Source organism: Polyodon spathula, chromosome 17 (genome assembly GCF_017654505.1).
Source record: "Polyodon spathula isolate WHYD16114869_AA chromosome 17, ASM1765450v1, whole genome shotgun sequence".
Classification (NCBI taxonomy): Eukaryota; Metazoa; Chordata; class Actinopteri; order Acipenseriformes; family Polyodontidae; genus Polyodon; species Polyodon spathula.
The window spans coordinates 27986914-28007928 of NC_054550.1; the positions used below are offsets into that span (position 1 = coordinate 27986914).

Sequence of the window (21015 nt, forward strand, 5' to 3'; positions counted from 1 at the left end):
TCGTGTTGACGTCCGTGCGTTTTAAGACGTCATCAATAATCGACAACGAACTTGACTGTTGAATGTTGCATGTTTTTAGAAATGGATGTTAAAAGTTATTCTGAAAACAAAAAATGATTTACAGCAGGGTGTTGCATTTCCACAAACACGTCATTAATTGCAGGAAAGTGAAGGCAGCCATCAGGTGTGATGAGCACATCGTCATCGCTGCAGCATGCAGAAAACATTCCTTTCGTTTCAAGGTGAGCATTGTGACAGATTGTGATAAAGTAATTTTCTTGATAACGTGGTAAAGAATACATCTTCTTTACAACAACTGAACTAACAAGATTAAAAACGGCACTGAAAATAACTACGACTAGGCTTCTGTAAGGCAATCAGGTTTTGCAATAGCCTGTTCTTTGTAAGTCAATGTGTAATGTTTTCAATTAACTAATTAAAATAATGAATCAGTCTGGTAAGCAGCATTTGAAAGCACATGAGACAATTTTGCAATCAGAACAACTACCACACTTATTTATTACGAAGAATAAATATAGCCAATGGTATGCTGGGCATGACTTAGCAAGTTGATATTAATTGGACACACCTGTGTTTAATAAGACAGTACAGTACCACAACCAACCGAGGCTAAATAAAACCGGGAATGGCTCAACCTGCTGTGGAATTGGCCACTTATTTTGCTCTTGATTGTACTTGTGTGTGGCATTTAAAACACTAGATTTCACGTTTGGAGAGCTCTTACTATAACTAATGATATAGGCTAGTTTACACAAGGCAAACTATATAAAGCAACTTGTGTTGCTAGGTCTCTTCACTAAGTAACAAAGGCACCCACACTGTCATGAGGAAGCCAGGTAAGAGTGACACCAGTGAAAGTAGCTAACAAATGTGATCAGAGGAATTTAACTGATCACACAACTTAGAAATATTATTATTATTATTATTTTTAAAGAAATCTGTTTTTTGTTGTATAGCCTAATTACAACTTGGTCATGTTTATTATAAGTATTGTCCAAATCATAAAGGCGGTTTGGCATTTCTTGAAATCCTGTCCTGGAGACGCAGTGGGTTCTTATTGTCTGGCTCCAGCTGTCTGCCTCTAACACACTGCTGGCAGTAAGGAAGTTTCTTTTAAACCCCAGCGGGAGCAACAGCAATTTATTTTCTATCTTATTTTCTGGCACTTAGTGACTGGTTTGTCTCTTTAAAACCATTTTGTTTGGAATACCACACAATGTGTTGACATGTGTGTTATATATTATATATATATATATATATATATATATATATATATATATATATATATATATATATATTTTTATAAATTTAATAATGAACCAGGTAAAAAAAAAAAAAAAATTGTCACAAAGTGTGCTCATCCATGTCCGTGATGATAAAGAATGAAACTCCCTGTTTGGATTCGTGTGTTGGACTTTTTGCTCTTTTCCCCCTCAGTCTTCAGGTCCTGCTGGGCAGTCTGCGCAGGAGAGACAAAGGCAGCACATGGCACGAGGACTTCCTAAACAGAAACCTATACTAGGGGTGAAGCAGGTCGTGGTAGTCGCATCAGGCAAAGGGGGTGTTGGGAAATCCACCACAGCAGGTGAGCTGACACTCTCTTTTTTCTTTTTGTTCAATTCACCAGTGTTATTAACTTAGTGTTGCTGTCTATGCATAATATACTGTGCTGTAGAAAGTATGGGGAATAGGATCCTGGAGTGTCAGAATGCACATCATATGATGTAACAGTTACTATTATGCTATACATGTGTTGTATCTGATTGTGGTGCATGTAAGCATTTGATCAGTATAGTTGATGCAACATGCTGTAGATGAGAAATACACATATTGGAATGATGTCTGTTTGCACAGTACAATTCCCACAGGGAAAATACTGTCCAGACGACTGCCAAAGTGGAGTCTTCGAACAGGCCTCTTAATGCGTCTGGTCTGATGGTCTTTACAGGGAGTCTCCTACACAGATGATCTTTAAAGGAGTGCCAATGAAGGTTTAAAAAAGATAAAATAAAATCCTGCCTCTCAGTAGAATTACTGCATTCCCTTATTAGAGGTAATTTGGGGTAAAACTTAAACCACTCTACTATGATGACATTAGGAGGAATAGTCTTGTCTTGTATTTTTTAACCTGCATGGTATCCTGCAGTTTCAACATTCAGTTTTCATGTTTACTGCATATTTGTTAGTTAAGTAAGACTACAGCATGATGTAAATTGAATACTGTAGTAGTAAGAGCACCATCTGCTGTTTGCTTGTTTTCAGTTCTCTGATATTTCTAATAAGTTATCATCTAATAAGTCAGCATAACTGCATAGAGTACAGCTCCCAGACAGCTATTCAATAACTGATTTTGCAGCGACATAATAGTGAGCAGAAATTATTAGATAAAATACAGTATTAATGCAACTTGCTCACTGGCATATTTTGCAATTAATATAGAAAATTAAGTTCACTATGCACTTGATAGGGGGACTATGTCTTTAAAAAATGTGCTTTCTTTTTGCTACAGTGAACTTGGCCCTTGGATTAGCAGCAAATGATTCTGTAAGTATTGCATTCATCTTTTGAAACCAGGATTGTATTGTTCCACAATCCCCCACTATGATATTTTTATTTGACTGTATATGTGTCATTTAAAATAATACACAATATGTTTGAGTCCCTGGATTACAAACGCCTCTTTTCTTGCATGGTATCTGTTGTAATGCCGGTAGTCTCTCGTTACACATTGACATTACGTTAGGAGTATATCTTCGCCATACTACTTAGTAAATGTATGTATTATATGAAGGAGTAATTTTAAAACTATGACAGTAAACGTTACAAAACTAGCATAATGCAACTCGGAAGGTTAATTTAATTCAAAATTATGCCAGGGTTGGTTTTTTTTACAAGATTTGTAAGATTAACATCTTGATTTTCCTTCATTAGTGACACGTATATCACAATTTTATAAATATTTGACAAAAACTGCTTTATGAAATGTACAACTTTATAATCATGTTTCTGCTATGACAGAGTAAATCGGTGGGACTACTGGATGCAGATATTTATGGTCCATCGATCCCCAAAATGATGAATCTGAGAGGCAACCCAGAACTGACTGACAGTATGTCTGAATGCCATTTCACTTTCTTTATTAGCGATTTATAGGAACAGTGCTTGCTGTTAAATCATCTACTTCTGTGGTTCCACACGCACCTCCAATAGGTCAGTGCTGTTAACCCTTTCATGCAGTGCGACCTCATATGAGGACATATAAAAATGATAATGCATCACAAATGCAGATGAGGATGTATATATAAATGCATATATAAAGCAATGGATAAATACATATATTTAAATATTTTATTATGTGTCCAAAACCTACTTAATTTTTTCAGCAAAAAAAAAAAAACTGAATTTGGATATCCATCCAAAAAGAACTTGCATGAACTATTTTTTAAATCATGTAATTATAATACCCATGACAATGACAATGGTGGACATCTGCACCAAGGCTTGAGCAGTTACAGTAGTGAGTGCAGTCTGTATCACACGTTGATGGAATACATGCATCTGAAGTATATTTACGTAGAGTTGTTTTTGCATTTATTTGTATTAATGCAGAAAACCTAATGAGACCGCTGATGAATTATGGTGTTCTTTGGTAAGTATTTCATAATTTTTAAAATGAATGAAAAAAAAAAAAAAAAAAAAAAAAAATATTGGTATTCAAGAATTATTTCAAGATTATTTTGGTATTCAACTGGATTTGAAAAATGGCAAATATATTACCTCCAAAAAACATAACAGGGCTTCTACCAGGGAAATCTGCAAAATAATTTGAATAAATATGAAATGAATACATTCATAGTACAAAAAAAAAAAAAAAATCAGCATTGTCGCTTTAATAAAATAAAAATCTAATTATAATCTAAAGTAAGAACTGAAATGAAACAAATGCATTTCAGAAACAAATTTATATGTGCTGTTGGATAACTGTGTGTAGTTGGGTTTCATAAGGGGGTCTGAAGCATTGCCTGGATTTTTTTTCTCTCTACCAGCATGTCAATGGGTTTTCTTGTTGAGGAGGGTGCACCTATTGTGTGGAGAGGACTCATGGTAATGTCTGCGATAGAGAGGTTATTACGACAGGTAAGGAGATATGGTACTTTTGCTTGATCCTCAAAATAAGGTTGCGTTGTTTTGGAACTAAGACTTTGCAAAGAGACAACTGCAAAGTATATTCTATAGCTTCAAAATGGTTTTTGATGTGTATACACTTTCTTTGTTTGAATCTTTATGATGAATTGTGGTGCTTGTTAATGGACAGAATTGGAGACTTAAGGTGACTACAGGCAATGTGAACTTCCATCTCAGTGTCTTAACAACCCTTGGTAAGCTGCACTAAAAAGAGTAAACCACACAAGTGCATGTAACGCTAGCGAAAGGTTGCAGGTAAAGTCAACACATCAGTAGGTGTGTTTGTGGCTGGGTGAGTTTCCCCCATGCATCAGGGCACTGTCATGGTTTTGGAATGTTTGTTGAGTTCAGTACCATGTAAGGCCTTTGGAAGCCAACCCCTGTGGGTAAACCAAACATTGGCTTTTATCAAACAGGACTGAACAAATGAACAGGCTAGCCACTGGTCATTTCACATCTCCTTATTGTCATGTGTCTATGGATGTGTCATCAAGCTTTAATGTCAAATGAAACAAAGACCTTTAGCTGCTTAGTCTCTACTTATTATTATTTAGTCGTTTTAGCAGATATTTTTATCCAAAGCTACTTAGAGGCTAGGGGGTAAATTATGTGTGAACTGCTGCTGCAGAGTCACTTACTATAAGATTTCAGTCCTCATCCGAAGGATGATGTTCACACTGGCTGTGAGCAGTGGTTTATCTGAAGCATTTTAGTCAAGACTACTTGGAAAAACAAATAAGTACTGTTTGTAGAATTATTAAGCTCTTTACTGTCAAGTAAAATTCCCATTAGTTTTTTAGGAATGAAAAAAAAAACATAGGATGTTCATGTGAGGACTCAAAATGGTCCCCAGATTGTTTTTAAATAGCTTCGATTTTGCTTTCACAGAACTGTACATATTACACGTAAAGCCTTTATTTTTTTCCATTGACTTTTATTTATGATATAAGCCTTGGTTTAGAGTGTGCAGTGGTCATGCGTGCTGTCGATACAGACTGAATAAAAAACAAAATAAAGATTAAAGATAAGAATGAAGGTTATGCAGAAGGAAATCCTGCTCATTGCTTCTCTGTTTTACTTTGTTTTTTTAAGCCATTGCCTTGTGTTGTCCCATGGCAGGTAGAATGGGGACAGCTGGACTATCTGGTAATAGACATGCCTCCAGGTACAGGAGATGTACAGCTGTCAGTCACTCAGAATATCCCAATTTCAGGTATGGAAACAAGCCTAAATTATTCTCGACACTGTGTGTTTATATTATACAACTGCAGCAATTGTTCTCCTGTTCATTTCAATGGGCTATGTAATAATCATATCTCAGGATGTTGCCGCGGTTCTTTTTAGATCTATTTTTGATAGTTGTTTTAAATTTCAGATGACCTCCTAGCCATTGCATAATTGCAATATGGCACTTCAGGGTGTGTGTCTCTGGAATGCTGACAATTCTTGGGAGTTGAAGGCACAATGCAGTTGAGGTGTAGCATTATCCTACAATCACACATGCACCCTGTCATTCTATATTGCTTAATTATGAGTCAGAAAGGAGTTATTGTAATGGATATACTGTGCTTTTTTTTTTGGTATTTTATTGTTGCATTTTGGTAGCTCCTTTTGAAATCTGTAATAAAAACTCTTCAATGCTTATGTTTTGGTATACCTGTATATATGTTTTTCATGTTACTTGCAGTATGTTGTATTGGCACTGGGCATAAAAAAGAAAGCTCTGTACAAAACCCTATCTTCTAAATGTTAACAGACTTTTATGGTCACATATTTAAAATATTAGAATTTTTTGTCCTATTGAAAATGAAAAGGTTAATAAACTGGGCAAAAGCTTTATAAATCTGCCAGTCATCCTAAGTAAAACAAAAAGGTCAGAGTATGTGATTGAATGGAGTAATCTGATTGGACAGGAAGCTTCTGAACATATATACAATTAGAATTCATGGGCAGCTGTCTCGGCTAATGAGAATGTATGTTGGAGGCTGTCATGCGGAGTGATTTTAATATACTGTGTGCTGTACCAATGTTATGAAGTCTTGAAAGGGAATTGAACAATCTGCTGGTCTGTTTCTATTAGTTAGAGTAAGTCATGTAGAAAATAGACACAGAAGGCAATTAAATTATAATAACCACAGATTGATTACCAATGGGTTTGTTTTTTTATAGAGTAGAGCTACATTTAAAGCTACAGTGTTCTGTTTTATGTGAAACCCCTGGGTACATGTGTTGAGTTATTTAAGAACAAACTTAGAACACCTGGTAAAGGCTCATTTGGCAGGTGTAGAGGGTGAGTAAAGTTTACACCTTAGCTGTGCCAAATTCCAATCTGGCGACGAGCTCATCTTGCTCACACGTAGGGATAGTCTCTCTTGGACACACCAAATAAATAAAAATAAAAAAATCCTTTTAAATTCCATTTGTCGGATTCTGTCCACAAGGGGGCATCATCACATAGAAGAACACTGATAGATGTGAAAGGGCTGTTGAGTGTAAACATTTATGTATTTGGTCACAGATTTTAGATATATATAAAACATGTATGTGTGTATGTATGTATGTATGTATGTATGTGTGTATATATATATATATATATATATATATATATAATCAAATTCTGTCACAAAGATATCATCTGTCAATATAGTCAGCACTCGGATGTCTGTTACCCAGATACACATCAGCTGCGTTTTACCGCCCTTGTGTTAAGAATAAAATCAATCCCCATTTTTTATATATATATACACACACACACACACACACACACACACCAGACAAGCTAGGGTAATGTAACTGTTAATCATTAAACAGTTTTGGATACTGTGATGAATTTATTTTTAATCTGATCTTTTGTTGTTTTTGTGCATTTTCATTTGCAAGTGAACTGTGACGTTCGGGCCTTATCGAGCACTATATTCTGCAATTTTGAATGCTGACTTTGATTCTGACCCACTAACAGTGAGTTTTGCATACCGCTACAATACGTACCGGATTTAAAAGTATGTGCTGTGTTGCAGTTAATGTGTCTTCTCTTTTAGTTTTGGCAAGTGATATTTTCAGAATCATTTCGTTCTGAATTAAAATACTTCTTCTGTTGAGAATATAGTACTATACCAACAAAACCAATACAGTACATCTAAATGGAAGCCTACTTTTTTTAAAACATCGTCCTTTTCAGATGTGTATTTTAGACATTGTGTCTTTATATTCCCTAAAAAACTGAGAAGGGTTGGAACGGCCAAAATGAAATAATCAGATACGCGTCGCACGCGGTAACCGACACAAAAGTCAAACTTTTATAGGTTCGGATATGCGAGTGCTGACTTTGGTATGTCCCTGTGAAAATGCAGACAAAATGTTCTCTCTGACTGTCCGTGCAACACCATTTCTAGACCAGTGATGGTGGCCCTCAAATATTATTGCTCATTATTGGGTGCCTCCACGTTGCACATCATTGCAAAAGGGAATCAGATTTTTATAAGCAAATGAAAATATAATGCTTAATAAATGTAATTTATAGTTCCCTTATATTCCCTTGCATCATTTGTAGGTTTTTTTTGTCTACCTAATGATGGTTTTATTCCATCACTGTAAGCATGTAACCCATCAGGACCAATACATGATATATATTGTAATGTGACCAGCATATCAACATACATATTTTGATGACATTGAAAACCGAATTGCTGTTTCCACTGACTGCAGCTACCCTGTACTAAGATGCAACATTGCAGGTAATAACATAACAGCATAGCAGGAGATACTATGTTTGATAACTAAGGTCAGAATACTGTACTGGGAACATAAAGCAACATTTCCAAAAAAAGAAATAACTGGATGAATGCATTGGAGAAAAAACAATATAACTCTTATTCCTAATGGAGCTTGTTAAAAAATGCAATGCTTTAATGTAGGATAATGTAAATTAATAAAATACAATAAAAAAAAAACATATAGTATATAAGGTATAAATGAGTGCCAATAGAATATTCTACTTGTAGTGTGAGCAGGATCATGCAGCTCATCACAATGCCACTCTGAGGGGCAGCACACTGGCATTCCCATACAAGCCAGCTCATCTTGGGTTACATTCCTCCACCAGTGTGATTTTGCCATGTTCAAACAAAGGTTTGTACATGAATGCACATTCCGGTGAAAAAGCTCAAAGTTGAAATGTATGAACTCGCAGCTAATACCTGCATGTTTTGATGATCAGAGGAAAATAATTAATGTGTGTGATCATGTACTGGTATAATTGTGATTATACTAGATGTTGGATAAGATGATACTGCCTTCTATTGAGGAAGGTGAATTTATCAGGATTCACCTGTCATTTTCCTGTATGTATTTCTGACCTCTGTAGCATTAGGTTGAATCTCACCATTATATATTGCTGCCTGATCATTTCAATATATAAATATATATGACTTTCATTTCAGCTCACTCTCCAACTCTATGAATAAGGTGCTATCAGTTATACTATGCCTTCACTTTTCTATACTGCAAATCTTTCTCAATAAATCTTAAATTATTGATGAAAAATACTCTGTCTTTCTGACAGTCTTTCCCTATGGGTCATTGTATAAAAAATAGAATACTATACTGTAACCTACCACTCGAGCTCCTGGGTAGCACAAACGAATCCTGAAATTGTCTCCACCCTTGTTGCATCAATGCGCAATTCTATTTGTGTTCTTATTACTATAAACATGAATTGTGTCACTTCAGATTTGTTTTAGATATTTAAATATACCAGAGAACACCAATGTATAAAACCTCTAATTTTGCTTCACGAACCTCCTAATAGAAGTTAAGAGGTTGCTAGAACACAATCTCTCACGGTAAATCATCATGGCTGAGACTAGGCTCCAGGCTTTTAAAACCTTTTGATGGGTGTCAATAAGATGTCAGAAGGAATCTCAATAATCGGAGACAGCTGAATGTTTTGCCCTGCAATCATGCTTATTTTTCCATTTTTAGCCCTGGCCAACAGCCAGCCTCTTTATTCTATTCTTGTATATCCTCTGCCAGCTGAGAGTTTTACTACTGCAGCAGAGGGGCTGGGCAGTGTGCCACACAGTATTTCTCTTTTCCTGCTATTGGCATTGCCAGTCTGCAGCAGAATCGCTCTTCTGTATCAGAGAGATTCTGATGAAAAATGTGTTCTGTTGAAGGTTCACCTGCAGTCTTCAATGGGGGATTTTACACTAATGAGTCGGCCTGTGTCAAAATAGTCAAGGAAACTATTTAAAATACAAACAGACAATAGTTTGCCAGAAATATTTGTGTTTTTTTTTTTTTTTTTTTTTTTTTTTTTTAAACAAAGTGGCGTGGTTAACCAGTACGTTTTCTCAAACTGTACAGGAGATCATCCTGATCATGCCCGTCTCCTGTTCTTGTCCCTTATCCAACAAAAGAAAAGATATTTGAACATACACTATACATGTATTGTACAAGTCAAATTAGTATAAGAAAAAACACATTTATAATATTTTCATAACCAAACCCGGGTACAGCGATCTATCTTATTTACATCCATATGTTATCCAACATTGTCTTTTAGATATATGCTGTCCTTATCTCCTTTCCTGTTGCCACTCCTCCAAGTAACTATCCTGCCTGTCACCCCCAGGTAAAATGCTATGCAACTTGGATTAAAAAAAAAAATACTCCCCACTTTGTCTTAGGGGGAACTGAAAAGCCTGCAGTGATACACTGAGGAACAATGTTGACCCTTGCTATGGCCTGCTGAAACAGAGTTTAAAATCAACAAAAGAGCCATTTGGCAGTTAATTTGGCAAAGTTAATTTGTGAGCCAATAACATCTTTTAGAATGAGCCATTCAGATTTACATAGGAGTATTCGTTTTTTGTTTTTACAAAACTTTATGGGCTTGTGGCAGGCTGGCGAGTGGATAGAGGCCCAGAGACAGACTGCAGTTCAAAAAAAAATACTAATTTTATTATAAATAAACACAAAAATAAAGCTGCACAAGGACAAAATAACAGATATTCAAACACAAATAAAGCAAAAACAGAACTCACAAAAGGTACTTTTTTAAAGGGAACTCATAAAGGTTTCCAGGCTGGGCAATGCTTTCACTGGATTTAGCAAAATTTAAAAAATACAAACACCAACCTGCTTCCTCAACTCCCTCCTCTCAGTTGAGAAGTAGAGGCCTCCTTTTATGTCAGGTGGCTGGGTGCTGATTGATTGTTAATTAAGTTAATCATTTAATCAACTAATCAACCCCAGCCACCTGAACATAATAAACCCAGGCAGGTAGGGGAAATTAACCCCATCCCTGCCAATTTAAAAAGGGCAGAGCTTTGCTCTGCCACAGGGCTCCTATGTGTTCCTTTCCACCAATTTAATGTCAGTTCACTAAAAGTGCCTGTTGCTGCTCATTGAATGAACTGATGGCCCACACAGCTGAAAGCGTCACCCAGGTTTCAGGGCAGTAACAGGAAAGGGTTTCTGCTTCTTTGATTTTACCACCTGTTTAAATGTGAAGATAAACTGAAGGACTTGTTAATGTGTGATCTCTTCCAGGCGCTGTGATCGTGTCAACTCCACAGGACATCGCTCTACTGGATGCGCGGAGAGGAGCAGAGATGTTCAGAAAAGTCAATGTGCCTGTGAGCATTTACAGCTTTCATTTCTCAGCTGTGCATTTGCTTGCTGATGCGATAAGATAATTGCTTCATGGTGTACATTAGGAATGTCAAATATGTAACTGGTAAGGGAGATCATATAGTAAAAATTCTGTTTTTGCTTTGGGCCAGTTTAAATTTTGGTTTTGACATTTTAATTTGGACAGTATGATGCTTAAATGTCTCCAGTCACCAAGACAGGACTGATTCAATGTAACACGTCTGTTAAGGTTTTAATCCGTTAGTTAAATGTTCTTGGAGCAAGAATTTAACCAGTTGCAGATACAAATAGTTACTTCTCAGGCACAGTTTATGATTGACAGATTTGTTTTTCAGTTTTGGTCAGGCAATTTTTTAAATGTAACTAAAACCAACTGTTATTTTGTCATGTAAAATGTAATCCATTACCACATTTCTTTACCTCTCTGTAAAAGGAGCCATTACAGTTATAAGTTACTGAAAGGTGTAATCCAATTAAACTAATGCATTACATGCAATGTGTTACTTCCCAACACTGCTGGAGGTACGCATAGCCATTGTCACACATAATGGAGTGACATGTGTTTCAGAGTGGTCATTCTTGTAAAAATCGGAATCATGTAAGAAAGCACTGTAATGCTGTAATTATCTGAGAATAATTGTTATAGTAGACAGTTACTTTACCTTACAAGTAAATACGGCAAATGTATGCAGCAGCAGCACCCTGAAGAGTTAATCCAAGTTTATTTGATTACATTTATGCTATGCCATTGGAATATGTGTTTTTATGTTCAGTCTATTTCTATGATTACTCACAGCAGAACGTAATTAGAGTTTAGTCACAGCTTTAGTGTAATACCTTTCCTACTTATTTTTCTTGATTCTATTTCACTGCTTTGCCCCTACACGATCTTGGCTTGGTGCCAGAGGTGGTTGTTGTGAATTGTATTATATGTGCAAAGAATAACTTTAGTATTCTAGATTACATTTCCAGTTTGATTTGTTCTTGACATTTTTATTTGTTTATTTATTTTAAGTAATGAAAATTGGTTTAATGAAAACACAGCATGATTTGAATGTACAAAAAAGTACGACAGGCTTCAGATTAGAGATCATTTTGTTCTACTCCATGTTTATGTTGGTATTGCTGACTAGAAACAAGAAGGCCACCAACTGAGGTCACATTATGCATTTATAATGATTCCTTCTGTAACTGTCTAATACTGTTTATATTTGTCACACAATAACTCCTGGACAAACTGATCAAATATAGAATGCCCTTTTGAATATTGGTAGAGGGTACACAAAATAACATGGGGATGGGGGTCATACACTTTTGTACTGTATGCTAGCAGCAGATACAAGGAAACAGGATTCCCCCCTGTTTTCTTTGTTAGGGGGCTATGTGGCTCATCTGATTCACAAAGCAGTGTGATGCCCTTCACCCCAAGGGGGCTTGTTACATTTTAATCCAGGTTTGATTAGTGTCGATAATAAAGCATATAATGTACCGTATTACTTTTAATTATTTCCCTACCCCAGCTCAAATAAATGCAGCACTTAAAGAAATGCGTACAAAACGCAATATGGCAAAATGTTACAAATAGAAACAAAATTAATTAAATAACTTGAATAAAATGTATTTAAAAGCATACAATTACACACTGGAGCATATCGGTATTTTACTGTAAAGTGTTTGGGTTCCATAAAAAAGAGTACCGTAAGTACACAGCACTATGTAGTGGTAGAGACGGGAAGTTTGGAAAATGGGGGGGAGGTGATGTTTTGTGTCAAGCAGAAGCTAGTGTAGCTCTCGTTGCTGTTTAGGGGATAGCCTGGACCAGGAAACTGTGTGAGTGTTTAGTTGTCTTGCTGGTTGAAGAGAAAGAAATGCGTCGTATATTAGAGTTCAGCCCTGCTTAGAAACTGTTGTAAGAAAGGGGAAAATAAACCTGCCTCCTCAGTGTTGAATTGAAATTTCTCTCTTGTTTATTATTTTCCTCTCCACACTACACTGGTATGTGTCCTCAACTAGTCAAACACTAATCTCATCTGCAAGCTCAGCAGCTTTCAGTTTCAAGTTGTAGGACTTCTTCAGCGTCCTGATCATGTTGTATCAACAGAAATAAACTTCAATGTACGCCTCCCCCAAATACCACAATAAAAAATGGTGCCTTTCAAAAACCATAGTACCTCTAATTGCTGGTGCCCTTGAATAAGCGCCAGAGCTGTTATTAGCAATTTAAAATAAATGCAGCACTGTTAATTCAAAGTAATACGGTATAATGGGTGTTTGCAGCAAATTCCAATTTCGCCAATGAGTGGCATGCAGTGAAAATGAACACCCGGTGGCACTAGACACAAGGCAAGTCACACGTATAAATATCACCAAGGGATGCCAACAAATCTAGGGTATTCATATTTTGCAAATATCTCTAATACATTTTGTACTGGAGTAGCTAGCATTACTGCATTTTTCACCATTATAGAATTGTAAATCATAATTGATGACAGATTTTATGTACACCAAGTACATTTTTCTGTACAGAGTGTAGCTTGACTCTGAGGTCGTTAGTCAGAAGTGAATAGAGAATCTTAACCATGGATAGTTTATAGGCCAGTCTGGGGTGTCCGTGTGATTAATTGCAGGTGGGGTGTTTATGTCTTGTCTTTGTCTTGCTGTTTACTTGGGTCATTCATCAGTTGGGCATGACTTGAGCACTGAGTAATAGATGGCGAGGGTTGTTTGTCTTCAGAGCTAAATAAGGTGGCCAAAGCTTTTTGCTAAACCTGAAGTAACCTGATGAAGAGGGTTAGTGTTTTCCTTTTAAGCATTATCGAACCATCAGGTTGCCAAAATGTAGAGTGGTATGCTTGATCCATTGATGGGTGGGTATGCCATCTGACACTGTACAGACTAAAGGGTTAGGAAGGTTACCAAGCCTATGAATATGAACACATTGGGTGTGTTTTGTATGTTTGTGCCGCTACGTCTTTCAGTCCATGGATTTGTTGCGTGCAAGAATGGCCATTAAATCAAACCAGACCATTGGCACTGAAGTACACATTTATAAAGCCTGTTTGGGTTTTAGTGTAAAAGTGATAGATTGAGCTGTCATAGTTCAAAACGATCACGCAGAAACAGAAGGCACCCAATCTATGACCATATGGTAAAGGAATGTGCCAAGATGGGTGTGTATTTGTGTAGTTATGTGAGCTGTCGATCAAATATATGTTGAAATGTTATCTGGGTGCATAGTTTGTCCATTGTTTTTTTTTTTATTTGATGATACTTCTAGTTTCATTGTTGCAGTTCCAAAATAATATAAGAGTAACATACAGTATGAAAAGGCAGGGTTACAGCCTAGCCATGGACTGATGTGGCATGTGAAAAAGTAAACATACATCACTAATTTCAATAAAATGTAGACTTTTTGTGAAAATAAAATACACATTTAAATCTCTGCACCACACAGACATTAATAGAAACAGGTTGCTATTGTACAGTTTTTTTTTTTTTTTTCTGAAATGATGCTTTGCATTTATATCCTTTCCTGCTTGTCAGCTGAATGTGAATGCTCTTGTTTTTATGCTTCGTTCGTTCTCACTGTGGCATTTTGAACGGGTGCAGCTGTGACAGTGTATTTCCTTGCGGAATTAGCTGGATAGGAGCTCTGCAATGCTTCTGGCATTCCCCTCCCTGCTCTGACAAGGTGGAACCAAGATTGATGGGGGAGGTACAGGTGTAAACTCTGTTCCATTCAATAGCCTGGGCTTCAGCTGTGCCGTTAGCAGGGACTGTTAACTGGGCAGCCTAAGCTCAAAACATAATCCAAACACTTTAGAAATATAGCACTTGGAAGATATTGAATATATTGTCAGATATTTTATTCAAAATGTGTTTTTGTTTCTTCACATTTAAACAGAAGTAAAAAAATAAAAAAACTCTATGGAAAGAGGAGGTCTCTGCCTAGTTCTGGTTATCATACTGTATATTCTGAAACGGACATGTTTTTTTAAAATGGTACTGTTAAGTAAATTCTCATTTCATTTAGCCCGCAGAACTCACTCGGAATAAAAGTTGCTGACATATGCCCCACAACAGACTAATTGAAGCTGTCAAATGCAATAACTTGTTGGCTGTCATTTCAACACAACATTTTAACAGGATTATTTTAGGCACTTGGGGAATGTATTTAGCTGCACTGCAAGGATTTAGGAAAAACAACTGAATCGGTGTTAACATCCTGAAGGGATAATATTATTCAAAATATGGGGGGGATTTTTGATCCATTTAGTTATTTACATTTGTAGTGTTTTTTTTATTTTTATTTTACCCTTTTACTATATTTTATAAAAAAGCAGAAACAGGGTTGTGTTACATGATTTATAAGTGTTTAAAAAGCAGTTCATTTATTTACAGGTTATTTTTATAGGGGAATGTAAAAGTATTACTGAAAAAGAACAAACATTGCAGTAGAGTAAATGGAAACATTTGTGTGTTAATACCCTGCCACATTAATTCCCTCAATTTCAGGCTTCAATATAGTAGGTTAGAAAAAACGACACAGGAGGCCATGCTGACATTTTGGGTCTTGTTTTACCATGTATGCGGGCACATAAACCGAGTTGGTAGACTTTGCTTTTACAACCACCAATATACTGCCCAGCCCTCATACTGGACATTGTGTGTAGACTTGGTAGGCAAAGACTATTGCTTTCTAATTAGTTCTCAAGTGTTTTCAGGGCTTATCAGTTAAAAGATCTACTGGGTTATGAAAATCCATTTAAAGCTGGCTACTGTCTTTATACAGATTTTTTTTTTATGTAAATAATTTATGTAAATGGCCTTTTCTACTGACTCTGGTGCATTCAGTTCCATTGCAAAGTACACCACCATTTGATTCACTTTGAAACAAATTAGCCTTGGCTGTATAACGCAGCAGCTTGCAGTGCCAAAGAAAATGAACTGAAAAAGTAACAGGAATGACAATGTCATGGAATTGCAAAGGTAAGATATAAATGGATAATTAAGTAAGCAGTGGGTTTGCTTAAGCCTTGCCAAAGTTGGACTGGCACACAAATTACTATTTTAACTTCATTGCTTGTTAACACACTTTAGTTTCAGATGCGAATTATTGCTGTCTTGTTAAGGTACTCTCCAATTAAGGCATACAGATCTGCTCTAATGTTATTTCATCTCTTCAAAGGGGACAATAAACTTGATATAAGTTATAGCGACCCCTGTATAGCATTGATTTCTGTGAAGTCTGTCTTGAATAGAGATGATGCTGGATCTGCTCTACATTTTTTTTTAAATAGACAAACTAAGAATGTAACTGTGACCTTATTCAATCTGGACATCCCAGCAGTGGTGCTGCTGGAGCCCTGCAATGATCATAAATCAAGAGGTGATTTTTCTTAAAGTGCATTTGATTCTGGCTATTTCAATCAAGGACAAATAATGCAATCTGCCTGCTCTAGCTAGAATCATAGCAGCTCATCTGAAGCATCCACAGCAAGTAAGGTAAGAGCAACTAAGTCTGCCATTAGTAATCCCTTCGCATTCCTTTTTTAAATGGCAGCGTTTACACACAGTGTATTTAGTGAACTGTGTTTAACCATTGAGGTATAAGATGGGTCTACCGAGCTGGACCTACGCTGGATTTTATCTCTTGCTTCCAAAAACGGCCCTAGTTTCTTACCCCCTTCACCACCTAGCCCTCTATCATGTTTTACTTATTGAAGCATCTATTCATTCTTCCAGGTTCTGGGTCTCGTCCAAAACATGAGTGTGTTCCACTGTCCGAACTGCAACCACAAAACCCATATATTTGGAGAAGATGGGGCAACAGAGCTGGCAAACAGCCTCGGAGTCGAAGTCTTGGGTAAGGATACAGTACCAAGTCCAGGGATGGAAATAACAATCCTGTTGCATAGCAGTTTTATCTGTTCCATGATTTATTGTAGTGTATAGCTCGTAAGTCAATTTCTGTCTAACTAGGCTTGCAGTAAAAACTGGAAAAGCTCATAGTCTTGGGCAGAATTGTCAAATTAGAAGTCCTCAATGCATTACTGTGCTTTTCTTACTGTAATACATTAGTCATTGTCCAACATTTAAATGTGATTTATTTCATATGTAAGCCTATGTTAAGGAGTATGGGCTGTACCTTCATCTATTCTTGTCAACCCACCGCTACTTCAGATGTTAGTATCATCAATATTATATTTCTATATATTCTAAATTTTCAATGTCATGGCCACTTTGAAACATTGGCTTCATACTTTGTACACCAGTGTATTCTAGGATTCTTTAGGTTGTTTGATCACAAAAATCTTACAAGAAAGCTAAGCTGTTTGTACATATAGACAGTTATATTTGAAACATATGTAAACATACAATTATTAAACAATAAAATATTGTCTTTATATGTTTAAAAAATAAATTTATACAGAACAGAATTGTAATGTTGCCTTTGGAGTTTAGCAATATAGAAGTATAACTTGGAAGTAATCCACACCTGTATGTTTTGTACCAAAGTGAATACTGCATCAATTTAAATGTGAAAGCAGCCAAAAATCTGGGGTGACCCTTTTGAAATATATTTCTTTGTCTATTTACAGGAGATATCCCATTACACATTAATATAAGAGAGATGTCAGATAAAGGGCAGCCTGTGGTTGTGTCCAAGCCAGACAGTCCAGAGGTTTGTTTTAAAGCCATTTATCCATTCATCCAAAATGACAAGACGACAAACATTTTGGCCAGTGCATTCATCAGTGTTATGCACGGTTATTACTACTGAAATATGCATGATAGTGATTTTAAACTTTTTTCTAAAGAGTTCAGGTCATAGTATTAATGGTGAACTCTAGATTGCTCTTTGCCAGCCATTTCATATAATTGCCAGCTTTTCATCAGGGCCTGTAACTACTCTATACTTGCAAGTAACTAAATGACATCCATAATTACCAGTCCATTTTCACAATCATTCACAGTAAATGGAGTGTCTGTTTTCTTCTCGATAACACCAGCTCAGTTACGTTTCTATGGTTTCCTGTCCCTATATCAACCACAGCGGTATGGCATCCATCCCAAATTAGGCTTTTGCTATGTGCAGTTGTCCCTCCTTATCCCTCAACCGCTAAACCACAGAAAAATAGGCAGGTGCAGGGTATGAAGAAATGCTGACCAACTAAAATGCCAACTTAGCCTCCTATCGAGTTTGATCACTACATTGTGCAGTGATTCATCAAAATCTGTGTTTGCTTTTCTCAATGAAGTGTATTTTATAATGATACATTAATATCAGTATCTTTTATTTTTGTTACCAGGGATTTGTTATCCCTTGCTGTGGTACATATTCCCAGCAATGGGAATATACCAGAGGCCCCTGTGTTTTATTGGGGGTGATTTGCTACAAAACAGGCAATGCATCATTAATTTGCATATTGAATTTGAATTCATGTCAAGTAGAATACAATTCCTAATCCTTCTATTTACAGTTACTTTCTATATCGGGTACACCTATTAAAAGTTTAAAGAGTGTTTTCAAGTCTGACACACTGTATGCAGTCCATTGACTTTTCTATAGATTTTAAAGCTGGAGATCCAAGTCCTTTTAATAATTTATTACAGGCTTTGCCTGGCAAATACAGCAGTAATGGTATTAGCATAGTTTGTTTGTTCCAGGCCAAAGCCTACCTAAAGGTTGCTGCTGAAGTCGTGAAACGACTGCCAGCTCCATCGCCTGAGTGCCAGGAATGCTGAAATGTGAAAGTCTGGGCAGGAGCAGCCTTGTCAGTGCTGAGCAGCTTGTTCGGTGATGGTGTGGACATCAGACCCCTCTGAAAGTGAATAGAACCATCATTTTACATGCTTGTTTCTGTGTGGTGATTCATTGCGTTATTTCTTTACTGTACACAATGCTGTCATGAATAAAGTTCACTCTTGTTCTCTGTTAGGTTTGATGTGCTTTAGTTGGCAGCCATTGCTGTTCGATGAGAAATTGCATAGTAAAATGATTACATCGAGGGTTGTAAAGAAAATACAAATCTTAAAGGCATAGAAATTTACTAAGCATTTAACCCAAAACTATTTTGTTGGGCTCTTGTATTGATTCACCATTTATATTTATTTGATGCATTGTATACCACTGTAATTGAATACATTATTTGATAATCAATATACAATTTGAAACAAAGTAAACACTAAATCAAGTCTGAACATGTCTATGGTAAGGGTTTTGTGCAGGGAAGCGTCAGGACCATGTCACAAAGAAAGGTCTATTATATTCAATATAAACAAGACATAATTGTTAGTCACAGTGTTGTTAAGTGACCAACTGGCTGTATTATGTTATGTTGAAAAATGTAAGACAATTTTGTCATTTTTAAATGGCAGATGCCATTGTAGTGTGTGTACTCCACCTCTGTTTGTGTGCCCTCTATCTACTGTAGTATTATTTCTATATTTAATACCCTGCTTTGATGGAGAAACCGTGTAACAGGCATAATTAAGAATGGCTTGCATCAATTCATTATCTCATTGGAGTTCTGATCTTGCTGTTTTGCAGGGAAGCTGTATTTCTAGTCTCATCATCTAAATAATCTGTTTTGCCTAGATCAGTGGGTACTGCATATCTAACCGATCTCATTTCTAGGTTTCCCCATTTCCATTTATATGCATGCCACTGATCTCAGCAATACAAATGATTACATCTACTATAGAATCATCGTTAATGCAATGCAAAATTATACAAATAAACATTTCAAAATATTCTGGTTTCACTGGCAAAGACTCCCTTCTCCCACATGATTACCATAACCAGGACAGGACATGCAGATGTTAAAACAAAGCTACATTTAATTGACTTTCCGGAAGTGTGTGTGAGTGCATGGTGCCAGTTCACCACCCACAATCAAATGAATGAACCTCCGATACGTGCCAGACCTGGCTCTCTCAGCTCTGAGCAGCCCCCATATTGTTCCTGTATACCACAATAGCTCTTTCAGAAGACGTTTTATAATGGATTATTGAGAAGGATTTGCAGATGATTTCTGTCTATTTTTATTTCTGGTTGGCACTTCTATGGAACTATTTACAAATACTGTGGACTGCAGGATATATAGAAAGAGCTGAACCATTCAACTGTATTTTCTGTATGCTATACTGCTGTATAAAATAAAAATGTACTAAAATCTTGAGGGGAACAGGACTTAAAGTTTTTATAGATTTTTCTATTTTTATTGGTAAAGCAGTAAACTGTTGCTGGAAATAAATACTTTGGAATTGCCCTGTTTCCAATAATTGTTACTATTAAAATCTCCCATTTTAATAATTTGCACTTGTCTTGTGTAACACTGCATATTTACAAGAGGTGTTGGCACCTGCTGTTCAGATGTATCAAGCAGATTCAAAAAGCTTTCCAAATTAGACTGTGCAATGTGCATCACCTTGGATATCGCTACAATGAAATTCATTCCTTTATTTCTCCTGAAGAAAAAGGGGTTCTCAGTAGAGAATGATCCCGTAGTGAGCGTGGCTGCTGTCATAGACAGGTTGTGCCGACTCCTCAAAGAAAGAGAGGTGGATCGAACTTGTGTTACGTTGCGAGGGCCTGTGCTGTATTTCCTTCCGTGCACAGAACAGCACATGCAGGTTAGACAGTTAATAAGTGTTTAGAAGTCCTCAAGCTAGCTCAAGGATATTTAGTTTTGCCTTGGCCTCAGTTATTCTCGGCCCTTGGATTTTAAGGATAAGGAAGGGGTGTTTTAATATTGTTACATACAGGTAATATTAATGATTAAATATTGGTACTAATTCAATCTATACATATTGAGAGATGGGTGATTGATGAATTGAAAATTGTGGATGTAAATTGGATTCACTGCAAGTCTTCGTGTGGATCAGGACAAGGCTTGGGTGGGGTTCTATGTAACACAGGAGGTGAACTTACAGAATTGGGCAAGAGAAAACATATATCAAGAGCAATCTTGTAAGGTTCGCGCAAGTAATGTTTTGCTAGTTATATCACTTTCATTTTTTAAATAAAATAAAGCGTAATCACTTTATTTAGGGAAACCACCATTAGATCCAAAGCACAATTTTATGATGCTAGATAGAACATGCTTTATCGTCCCTGTTAAAATCTAATCTTTAAACCTTATTGAAACA

General features: G+C 36.4%; 1 protein-coding gene across 2 annotated transcripts; it reads left to right on the top strand.

The window, feature by feature from the left end:
- The first annotated feature begins 28 nt into the window (after nt 1-28).
- Nucleotides 29-18802, top strand: LOC121330063 (iron-sulfur protein NUBPL-like). 2 transcript variants are annotated; one of them, XM_041276324.1, is made up of 11 exons: nt 29-242; nt 1459-1606; nt 2531-2565; nt 3040-3130; nt 3631-3670; nt 4068-4158; nt 5326-5419; nt 10759-10844; nt 16606-16726; nt 17463-17545; nt 18532-18802. In XM_041276324.1, the coding sequence occupies exons 1-11, from the start codon at nt 114-116 to the stop codon at nt 18607-18609; spliced, it is 996 nt and encodes a 331-aa protein (XP_041132258.1). In that variant the 5' UTR covers nt 29-113; the 3' UTR covers nt 18610-18802. The 2 variants fall into 2 exon arrangements, with proteins under 2 accessions (XP_041132258.1, XP_041132259.1); XM_041276325.1 differs by lacking the exons at nt 29-242; nt 1459-1606; nt 2531-2565; nt 3040-3130 and adding an exon at nt 3186-3231.
- Nucleotides 18803-21015: the final 2213 nt, after the last annotated feature.

Excerpts from the sequence above, each read along its gene's own strand:
- LOC121330063 (XM_041276324.1), top strand. The coding sequence starts at position 114 with ATGATTTACAGCAGGGTGTTGCATTTCCACAAACACGTCATTAATTGC. Across the intron at positions 1,607-2,530 it reads TGGGAAATCCACCACAGCAG|TGAACTTGGCCCTTGGATTA; the intron begins GTGAGCTGACAC and ends TTTTTGCTACAG. Across the intron at positions 5,420-10,758 it reads TCAGAATATCCCAATTTCAG|GCGCTGTGATCGTGTCAACT; the intron begins GTATGGAAACAA and ends GATCTCTTCCAG.